Source organism: Anolis sagrei, chromosome 4 (genome assembly GCF_037176765.1).
Source record: "Anolis sagrei isolate rAnoSag1 chromosome 4, rAnoSag1.mat, whole genome shotgun sequence".
Taxonomy (NCBI): Eukaryota; Metazoa; Chordata; class Lepidosauria; order Squamata; family Dactyloidae; genus Anolis; species Anolis sagrei.
This window is the reverse complement of record NC_090024.1, coordinates 29755847-29767206: the sequence shown is the minus strand read 5'-3', so window position 1 is coordinate 29767206 and position 11360 is coordinate 29755847. Positions and strand designations below refer to the sequence as shown.

General features: G+C 39.8%; 1 protein-coding gene across 1 annotated transcript in view; it reads left to right on the top strand.

Annotated features, from left to right (window-relative positions):
* The window catches only part of DCAF13 (DDB1 and CUL4 associated factor 13), a 31704-nt gene that overhangs the window by 1774 nt on the left and 18570 nt on the right, over positions 1–11360 (top strand). The window contains exons 2-6 of the mRNA XM_060775700.2: positions 1087–1286; positions 3966–4073; positions 5445–5534; positions 8104–8259; positions 9272–9349. Coding sequence (XP_060631683.2) covers positions 1087–1286; positions 3966–4073; positions 5445–5534; positions 8104–8259; positions 9272–9349 — 632 coding nt within the window. The remainder of the gene's footprint in view (positions 1–1086; positions 1287–3965; positions 4074–5444; positions 5535–8103; positions 8260–9271; positions 9350–11360) is intronic.

Genomic DNA, 11360 nt, shown 5'->3' with positions numbered 1-11360 from the left:
CCTCCATTGTGCATGTGGCAGGGCTCAGGTTGTATTGCAGCAGGTGGTCTGTAGTTTGCCCTTCTCCACACTCGCATGTTGTGGACTCCACTTTGTGTCCCCATTTCTGAAGGTTGGCTCTGCATCTCCTGGTGCCAGAGCGCAGTCTGTTCAGCGCCTTCCAAGTCGCTCAGTCTTCTGTGTGCCCAGGGTCTCTCATTTGGTATCAGCCATTGGTTGAGGTTCTGGGTTTGAGCCTGCCACTTTTGGACTCTTGCTTGCTGAGGTGTTCCAGCGAATGTCTCTGTAGATCTTAGAAAACTATTTCTTGATTTAAGTCGTTGACGTGCTGACTGATACCCAAACAGGGGATGAGCTGGAGATGTCACTGCCTTGGTCTTTTCACTACTGGTTGCTACTTCCCAGCAGATGTCAGGTAGTGCAATACCGGCTAAACAATGTAATTTCTCCAGTGGTGTAGGGCACAGACACCAGTGATAATGTGGCATGTCTCATTAAGAGCCACATCCACTGTCTTAGCGTGGTGAGATGTGTTCCACACTGGGCATGCATACTCAGCAGCAGAGTAGCATAGCGCAAGGGCAGATGTCTTCACTGTGTCTGGTTGTGATCCGGGCGTGTCCTGGGCAACGTCTTCATAGACGGCTGATTCTCTCACCCCAGAAGCAACCAGAAGCGACTTATGAGGATGCCTGCCATAGATCCAAGCAAAATGTCAGGAGAGAATGCTTCTGGAACATGGCCATACAGCCCGAAAAACTTACAACAACTCAGTGATTCTGGACATGAAACCCAAAAATTACCTGAAACAGTAAACAGATTGTGTCTGAAATCTTCCTGCAGTCTTCATCTTTATTCCAAGAGACACCATACCGAGTATCATGCCTGGTTTTCTGCAGCATAATTGAAGTACTAAGAATTTAAATTCAAGTATAGAATTTCACTATAGAGTAACTATCTCATTCTGTTCTGCTTGAACAGCATACTGTTCCATATTATTAATGACTTATTTGAAAATATAAGAAAAGTTGTAGAACAATATTTTTTTTCCTTTTCTGCATCTCATTATTATTTTCCTTACTATAGTTCCCCGGAATTATGATCCTGCATTACATCCATTTGAGGTTGCACGGGAATATACACGAGCTCTAAATGCCACAAAATTGGATCGTGTATTTGCAAAGCCTTTTGTTGCATCATTAGATGGCCATAGGGATGGCATCAATTGCATTGCTAAGCATCCAGAGAGCTTGTCTACCATTTTGTCAGGAGCATGTGATGGAGAAGTAAGTATAAGGATGATTGTTTAAAAATTGGTGGAAAGAATCAGACCATTATATACTATGAGTGATGATGCCTAATGTTATGAAAGCAAAATGTTATTGTATTTCAGTCATGACTGCACCTAGACAAGTTAACAGGACTGCACTCTGCTGTCAACCCAATTATAGCTGTTGAGTCATGGGCAACACTGGTAGTTCCAGTGCTGTGGAAGAGGGTGTGAGTGTGACTTGATGAAGAAAAGATGAAAAAATCAGTTGTCACAAGCATGGAAGGAAGCAGCTGCCATTTTAAAGTGGCTCATTTTTTATGGTTTTTAGAGTTTTCTGTCATGTGCATTTTAGAACATTTCCTGTGCCAACATGATAGGCAAATTCTCAAACCATTTCTCACAGTGTTTTTAACTCCAAAGAGTGCCCTTCCCCATCACTGAAGGCAGGCTAATGAAGAACTAGGAGTTTCCTACTCCTGTGACCACTGCTTAGAATCATAGAGCTGTGCCACGTCGTGCAGTTGGGAGAACTGAAAATACAACCTGTATATTAATGATGTTTTAGCTTTCTTCTAAAAGCTTCAAAATCCTTTCTGACCTTTTGAAGACTGCCTTGCAGTATTTTTGGTTCCTGCATGAACCAACAGGAAAGTGTGGTGGTCAGTGGGCTTAATGAGTTTCATTGGCTGATCAGTTACATGGTATATTTTTACCCCAGGGAGAGAGCATACTTCTTGAGACATCCTGTCAGGTTTGCAAATCACAGCTTCTATTCCTCTCAAGAGGGAGTCCCCTATACCAGCACACATCTCCTATGGTGACTGACAGCGTCACTTTTCTGTAAAGTTCTCTACAGGTCTCCTAAGACCTGACTCTGTTGCTTTTGTTCCTGTTCCTCTTCCGTTTTGACCGGATTCTAGCTCTAAACTGGCCTTCTCCTCATGCATTAATCAAGAACAGTTCAGTGAGATGTGTCCAACATCCCCTCATCTTCTCCAATGTGGTCTTGTTTTACATGATATTCATCAAGGACAGCATACTCAGTTGTATCTAAGAAGCTGTAATTCTCCACAACATGCTCTACTTCCTCATAATGTGTTACTGGATAGGAAACTTTGAATTGATTAACTCCAGATTCACAGAATAGTGCTCTTCCTCTTCCTTCTAAGTGATATTCCTCCAGGCATCAGCGATCTCCACATTTGAAATGACATACGCATAGCCATACACTACACATTCATCCAATATACATGGTGCATCTAGAATGGTTGCTGGGCTGTGTCCAAGAAGAACTTGAGTTCCCTAATGTCCTTACATGTAGCAAGTCAGGTCTCCAGTTGATGGATCTTCTCATCCATTAAAGCAAGCTGTTTGTACTTGCTGCAGATGTAGCTCACCAGGTATTCTGGTAAGAAGATAAACATCCCACAGCCCCTGCACGTGACTATAACACCTCTCCCATCCTGGTGACGTAGGTTACCAAGCAGGACATATTATAGAACTCTGGTCCCTCCTCTCAAAACATTTAACTCCTCTGTGTTTGTGAGATGACTGGCCCTCTGCTACTTGCTCCACCTCCAGAAAGGGCAGGTGGCCTAGCTCAAGCTCAGTTCCTCAAACACACGGCCCAAGCTTCACCTCCCCCCCCCTTCAAACACACCACCTCAAACTCAGGGGCTCAAGCACAGATATTAGCACACCAGACACCAGAAAAAACCTAAAGCCTTAAAAACAAATGCACCAGCTTATAAACAAGCATCCAGCCTTTAAACAACAAGAGACAAACAAACATTCAACTTTCTAGCACACTCCAAGAATCAGGACTCCCCCCAAGAAGAGCTCACCTCCTGCTTCTTCATCTGGTGGCCACCTGCCTTCTATCATCCAAATGTGGAGAAGGTGGAGTATGCTAGCATAGTAGACTATTAGAGTATTAGATTGCACCACCTGGATTCCAGTCTTAGTTTTAATACTTAGATTTGGTGGGCTGGACCAAGATATTTAAAAGTGAAGGCAGGCCATCTTGGATTCAAGGTTGCCAAAACTGTTACTCTTGCTGCTCCATAGATGCATCTTTTCCTTTGCAAAACAATATTTTGAGAAGAAGTGTAGAAAGCAAAACTGTGACTTTAGGAAGTATAGAGATTGGTTAACTATAAATGGGTGGATTTTGCTCCTATAGCTATAGAAAATGTCTATAGATATTATGCTTACTTATTTGGAAGTGCTATTGAATTCTAATGAAACATCTCTTCGAGCAGACATAGAATTGTACTATAAGAATGATGTGCATGTGATCAGTTGTTAATTGGAATTATTTTCATCCTGGGTATCAAAGCTTCTTATTGGGGAAGTCATCCAATTTCACCCCAAGACGCGTGAATTGCAGAAGTTCATAATTCAAATTATAATACTGTACCAGTTCTGAAAAATGAAACAGCCAAATGAAGCTCTGTCAGATTAATCCTTGAGCAGCAAATAAATTCCATTTTCATATATTTGCTAGGTCTTAATCCAGTTTGCAAGAGTAGTACCTACTTACTGTATGTTGCTAGACACAGTAAAAGAAACTACATTTTTAAATACTAAGGTGAATTATGTTACTGTTGCCTATATTTTAAACTGTTTGTTGCAAGAAATGTTTATTCTGAATTAGTACTAAATAAAACAATTTTATTGTCTGTTTCAACAGGTTAGAATCTGGAACTTGATGAACCGTGTCTGCATTCGTACATTACAAGCACATGAGGGTTTTGTGAGAGGAATGTGTACCCGCTTTTGTGGTACCTCTTTCTTCACTGTAAGTGTAATAGAATGAAGAAGAGATGTTTGAATACTTGTCAAATTTGCTTTTTATTGATCCCTTCCATTGCAAATTTTATCTAAATAATAAAATTAATTATTTTTATTTTATGATGCACTTAATATTGCAGTTTATTTTTTGAACAGTAAGAATTTTTAGTTTTTCATACTTGTTCTTCCTTCTGGAAGCATGGAGCAAGCTGAGAGATCTGCCAATCTTGTGAGAGCCTCCTGCTCAGCAAGGGCCTGCTTCATTCCTTTGAGATTCTGAAACAGGTTCAGTAAGCCCTCATAGAATAACAGAGAGACCACGTGGACCATCTAGTCCAACCCCCTGCCATGCAGGAAAAGCACAATCAAAGTATTATCTTCTTTTAATTATTCACAAATTATTTACTTCTACTTTTTTGGTAAATATGACTGCTGAATTTTGTGAGACTAATAAAAATAATCTATTTTAAAAATAATTGTGTTGCCCAGTTAAATTCATTTGCATAGGCATTTGAGAATTTGTATGATTTCTAGTGAGAGTGTATACTATTTCAGCCAAAGAGAATGTTGTGACACTGGTACAGCTAAATAGTCAGCATCATTTATCATTGTATATTTTCTTCAATTTCTACTTTGTTACTCACAGAAATGCACTTGTTTTCATAGTTCAATTGCATAAAAGGTATACAAGGATTACCTAAACACAAAATAGAACAATAAATAGGTCTCATTTTATGAAAAATAGGGATTGCAGTAATTTGAAGACTCCTCAATAGTTGTAGCTCAAATTCAGTTGCTAGTCCCAACTTGAGGGACTAGCAACTCATTGAATCAGTTGCTGAATAGTAAACCAACACTTATTTGAATCCCACTGATTTACTGAGTCTACACTAATTGGGACTAGTAATTGGAACCGTTGTGCCACCAGGAGGATTTAAGAGTCCCCTGGTGGCTTAGCGGGTTTAATTGCTGAGCTGCTGAACTTGCTGACCAAAAGGTTGGTAGTTCGAATTCAGGGAGTGGGGCGATCTCCTGCTGTTAGGCCTGCTTCTGCCAACCTAGCAATTTGAAAACATAAATGTGAGTAGATCAATAGGCACCGCTTCTGCGGGAAGGTAACGGCATTCCATGCAGTCATGTTGGCCACTTGACCTTGGAGGTGTCTACAGACAACACCGATTCTTTGGCTTAGAAATGGAGATGAGCACCACTCCCCAGAGTCAGACACGACTAGACTTAATGTCAGGGGAAACACATTTTAATTGGATTTAAGTCTATTATCAATATTTAAATATCAAGATAAAGATCCTTATAATCGAGTAGTTTATTTTTTAGCTGTGAAAGTGAACTTTTCATCTGTTGCCTCCACAATAATTAGGTTGGTGATGATAAAACAGTGAAGCAGTGGAAAATGGAAGGACCAGCTTCTGGGGAAGCAGAGGAACCAATAAACACAATTCTTGGAAAGGTATGTTATGTGTTGCTTTAAAAAAAACCTACGTCCATTTAACACGATACAGAAGTATTATATTACTTGGATATGATCTGAAGTACAAAATGTCTTTGAACCTGGACTATAGTTGGTGGAGTAGAGGGTACTTGTAACAATTACTGTTTGCTGTTGTAATAAAACTATTAATACAGTTGACAATCTAAAGAAGTATAAAGAGAGTAAACTGCTGGTTCCAAATCTACATAAAAAGAGTTTTGAATCATTTGCAAGAATGCTATAACTTCATGACACATTACTATCTTTCATTTTCTGTTTTGCAGTGTTTGTTTTCTATGCTTTGCTTCCAAGCTTTAAAACTGTAAGGAAAAATTAGATGTAATTTGCTTAAATATAAAAAGAGACCAACAGGTAGTGATGCAAATAATGGGACTTGTGAATATAAATAGAAAAGTGATATAACTTGGGAATAAAACTTTCTAGAGGTACTAAAAACTGTTAGGTTAAGTTATCCACAGCTATTGGCTACTACAAAATGAATTTTAAGGCTAGTCTAAATTACATCTATTCTTTAGAATTTCAGGGCTAAATCCAGTGTTAACCTATTTAGAATTGACTGGATGAAATCAAAGGATCAAAATAAAACTAATACAGCCTGCTGGGCTGTTCTAGGTAGAGCTCATATTGGGTTCAGATCCCACTTACTAAAATGCTAATGTTCCTTGGGGTTTTGTTTCTACTGTATTTATTACTTTTGTACTGGTCACCTATAGAGAGATCAGGAGTAGGGAATGACCACTGTTATTTTAGCCACTTCATTTCAGCATCTTTCAAATTCCTTTTTAAAATTATGACCATATTCCAAATTATAAAATTGGGCCCTTTTTTTACAGCAGATGTAAACTAGACTGATATTGCATCAGGCTACTGGCCACAAACAAAACATTCCTTTCTTAGCCATTTGCTGTCAGCTCAGGTTACTTCAATATATAACTGAAATTGACTTTTTGCAATCAAACATATATCGCTTGGCATTTGCTTACACTGAATCATATTTACGTCAGTTTCCTATTGATTTAACCTTATTAGGTTGTGAGTGTTTTATTAATATTAGTTAGTTACATAGCTGGTGTCTGAAATCTGAATCAGATAGATTTGACAGTTCATATTTTGATGTCTCCAAGGGTTTACTTTGGCAAAACAAGGGTATCCTATTTTGTAATTACAATTTTGGAGATTGATTTCAACAAAGTGACTAGCTTTTAAAAGGATGTTCATTCAACTGTATTACACTCTATATTCTTCTTATGTATCTGCATCTTTTCAATCTAGGTACTTACAAAATTGCAAATTTATTTAGCAAAATAGCATATACAGGTTCTACCTACAGTTTTTGTGGTTTTGAGATGCTTTATGTAGAATGAGCCCCCGGTGGCGCAGTGGGTTAAAGCACTGAGCTGCTGAGCTTGTTGATCGAAAGGTCGCAGGTTCGATTCCGGGGAGCGGCGTGAGCTTCCGCTGTCAGCCCTAGCTTCTGCCAACCTAGCAGTTCGAAAACATGCAAATGTGAGTAGATCAATAGGTACCGCTCCGGCGGGAAGGTAATGGCGCTCCATGCAGTCATGCCGGCCACATGACCTTGGAGGTGTCTACGGAAAACGCTGGCTCTTCGGCTTAGAAATGGAGATGAGCATCACACCCCAGAGTCAGACATGACTGTACTTAATGTCAGGGGACTACTATGTAGAATGAAGGTTGCTTTTTTATTTAAAAAATACTTATAGCCACAATTCATTGATAGATGCTGTCTGATCCCACTCACATTGGTGAATGCCTCTCTCTCCTTTCTTCCCACTTTAGCATGTTAAAAATCTGCTCCAGTAGATAGTCCTTTGCAGAGCTGTAACATTTAATGAAGGCCTATATTGGGAGGTATGAGCCCCTGGTGGTGCAGCCGGTTAAACAGCTGAGCTGCTGAACTTGTTTGAATCCGGGGAGCTTCTGCCAACCTAGCAGTTTAAAAACATGTGAATGTGAGTAGATTAATAAGTACCACTTCAGCGGGAAGGTGACGGCGCTCCATGCAGTCATGCCGCCCACATGACCTTGGGAGATGTCTACAGATAATGCCGGCTCTTCGGCTTAGAAATGGAGATGAGCACAACCCCCCAGAGTCGGACACGAGTGGACTAAATGTCAAGGGGAAACTTTTACACTTATAGTGGGAGGTAAAGAGAAATAAAGTCCCTTTTTGGATTGTATTTAGGAGGCTTATTCTGTAAACTCCTGGGAGGATCTTATATTTGATATACCATCAAAACAGACAGTTGGGATGTCAAGAATCACTTCAGAGGTGGGACTTCCTCATTTAGGTTACTGTTCATGTCTCTGACATCTTGTGGATCCTGGCAGACAAATTCTGGAATTATCTGGGAGAGATAAGGCTGTCCTAGACCTTTTCCTTACTCTTTGCCTTCACACCCAGACTGCTCAGTTGGTGTGTTTGTTGGCATGTGACTTTGTGGTGACAGAAAGAAACCTCTTAGTAGAAAACAAATTGTTAATGTTTTTCATTTGCATTTTGAAGACGGTGTACACTGGAATTGACCACCACTGGAAGGATCCTGTTTTTGCGACATGTGGCCATCAAGTTGATATTTGGGACGAACAGAGAACCAGTCCTTTGTGCTCTTTGACCTGGGGAGTTGATAGCATCAGCAGTGTTAAATTCAATCCAATTGAGGTAATAATTTGTTTGTATGTTCCATTAGAACTGTTGTGATTAAATATTTTGGTACCAACAACATGATGGTCATATAAAAGGTGTTCGTAGAAAAGGGATGTTGGAAAGTCTAACTTGGAAAAGACAAATTGAGGAAACTATTGGCAGGTGAATTCAAAGGAAATTTGTATTATGAAATAAAATATGTTTTAATGTTATAATAATAAAATAATTATGAAACTTTATTTGTTTATACATTAAAATAATTTTGCAGTATGATTTTTGTGTACATGAGCCGGTGTGGTAGGCTACGAGTCTGGAGGCCAGTGTTGTAATCACCACTCAGCCATGGAAACCCAATGTGTGATCTTGGGCAGGCCACAGTCACTCAACTTCAGACAAAGGCAAATCTCCTCTGATTGAATCTTGCCAGGAAAATCCCACAAAGGGACCACCTTATGGTTGTCATATGTCAGAAAAAACATGAAAGTACATTGTGATGGAGTTATTAACCATAAGGAATACATGTGGTTTGTATATGTATTGTATCTAGTGTACACAATGGATGTTTTAATTGGTTAAAGTGATGTTTTAATTGGTTAAAGTGTTTTACATGTTGTGTTTTAATTGTAATCTTGGGTGTGTCCCTTATAAGCTGCCCCGAGTCCCCTAGGGGAGATGGTTGATGGGGTATAAAAATAAAATTATTATATTATAAGGAATAAAATAAATGTTTCTCTGTCATTGCTTGCCATTCATGCTCAGATTACAAAAACCTGGAAACTAAGAAAAATAATGAATTTAATTCCTCAGCATTACTTCAATGGAAAAAAGGAATAGAAGATTAAAGAACACAGCTGATATTTTGCATTTGCGTATCTTTGAAAATTGGACTGTTAAAAATATGATGTTGGTTAAAACAGATTCAGTGCCCATTATTTATTATTTCATTTAGCACCTGGAATTTTGCTTGGTGGTTTCGGTCATCAGATGTTTACCAAATAATGATATTTATACAACTTTCTTTTTCCAGATGTATCTTCTGGGAAGCTGTGCTTCAGACAGGAATATTGTACTGTATGATATGAGGCAATCAACTGCATTGAAAAAGGTAATATATGTTCTGTAAAAGCTTGGGGGCAAAAATGTGTGTACTTGAGAATCCATGCACAAACACATACTTTTTTTTTAATATATGTGGAATATTGTTCAAAATGTTTCTTCGTGTTCATAGTACTCTAGATTTCTACAGGGTATATATAACATAGGATGTGAACTGTGTTTGAGATTATGCCAAGAATCAGAGTGTGATATCAGAGATGAGATGTACCATAGTTACCCAAATGTAATGCACATCTTTTTTGGCTTAATTGTTTAGCCAAAATGGCGATGAGCATTACACTCAGTGGCGCATTAGAATCATGCAGCAAAAGGTGCTTGTGTCTCTCCGTCTAGCTGAGGCTGGCAAACTTGCCAGCCTCAGCCTGATGGTGGAGCAGCGGCGTCCCTCCCCAAGCCCTTTGTGTTTCATCTCTCAGTATTTTCTAAAGGAAGGAGAAATGACATTGTCTTCCATCAAGCCTTTTTTTAAATGTACACATCAAATTTTGATGGCATACTAGACACAGGAGCAAGCGTGGGCAAACTTTGAACCCCCAGGTGTTTTGGACTCCAACTCCCACAATTTCTAACAGCCTACTACTGGCTGTTAGGAATTGTGGAAGTTGAAGTCCAAAACACCTGAAGGGCCCAAGTTTGCCCATGCATGCACTAGACTCTAATAAGTACAGATATTTTGGATACAGTATGAAATATAAAAATATATAATTAAATGCACTATGAAGCATCTATGTAATTAATGTCCTGAATTATTTCCTGCTTAGATCCAAGGGTTACAGAAAAATCTTGTCTGCAGGCAGACAAAAAACAAAAATCTAGAGTTTTTAGGGTTCTTAAAAATTAATTTTTTGTTAGCAATGCATAAAAATAGCCAGATCATACTGTGCAATTAACATTTTGTTTCATTAGTTAGTGATGTGATTGGTGCTGTTGCCAAATAGTAGTACAAGATCATTGTGTTCAAATAGTTGTCATGTACAATGGGAAATTAGAGGGCTCTTCAAGGTTCAGTAAAGGTGAAAAGTATTCACTGACTGAGGGTGACAGGCTTTTCTCCTTGGCTTACAATACCTCCCAGCTGTCACTGGTCTTGCTGAAGTTCTCTTTCAGCTTGGATCATATAACATATGGACTGCATAATACTTTTCAACTAATCAGCCTTCTGTCAAGTAAGAGTAAGTTGTCAGTTTTATCCCTTCAGCAGTAGGATCAAGGCAGCCTCTTTCCAATGCCATCTGGCTTTTTTCAACTCCTGTTACAGAATTCCTGAGCAGCCAGACACTTTGCTGCCAGTATGTTCCAGGCCCTACATTAAAACAATTAGCATATTTTACAATATCTGTCCTGTATATAGGTCTATCCTAAATCAGAGAAACATCTTCCAAATCTCCATTATTTTGAGGATACTGCAGTAAATACTAGTCATTAGTGGTGACAGATGGAAATCATTATTGAATTATTACTGAATTTATTCATTTATTTACTATATTTCCACCCTGCTCTATCTCACCCCGAGGGGACTCAGAGCGGCTTACAATTTTTCAATAATTCAGTGCCACATTACAATATCTTGTTGTATCTTGGGAAGTCTGACTTGGCCACGGTGGTACACGCTTTGGTCACATCCCGCCTCGACTACTGCAACGCTCTCTATGTGGGGCTGCCCTTGAAGACGGCCCGGAAGCTTCAGCTAGTCCAACGCGCGGCAGCCATGCTGTTAACAGGAGCAGGGCGCAGAGAGCATACAACTCCCCTGCTGTCCCAGCTCCACTGGCTGCCGATTTGCTACCGGGCCCAATTTAAGGTGCTGGTGTTATCCTACAAAGCCCTAAACTGTTCCGGCCCAAAATACCTTGCAGACCGCATCTCGGCCTACGAGCCCACGAGGACCTTGAGATCATCCGGGGAGGCCCTTCTCTCGGTCCCGCCTGCCTCACAGGCACGTCTGGCGGGGACGAGAGAGCGGGCCTTCTCGGTGGTGGCCCCCCGGCTGTGGAACACCC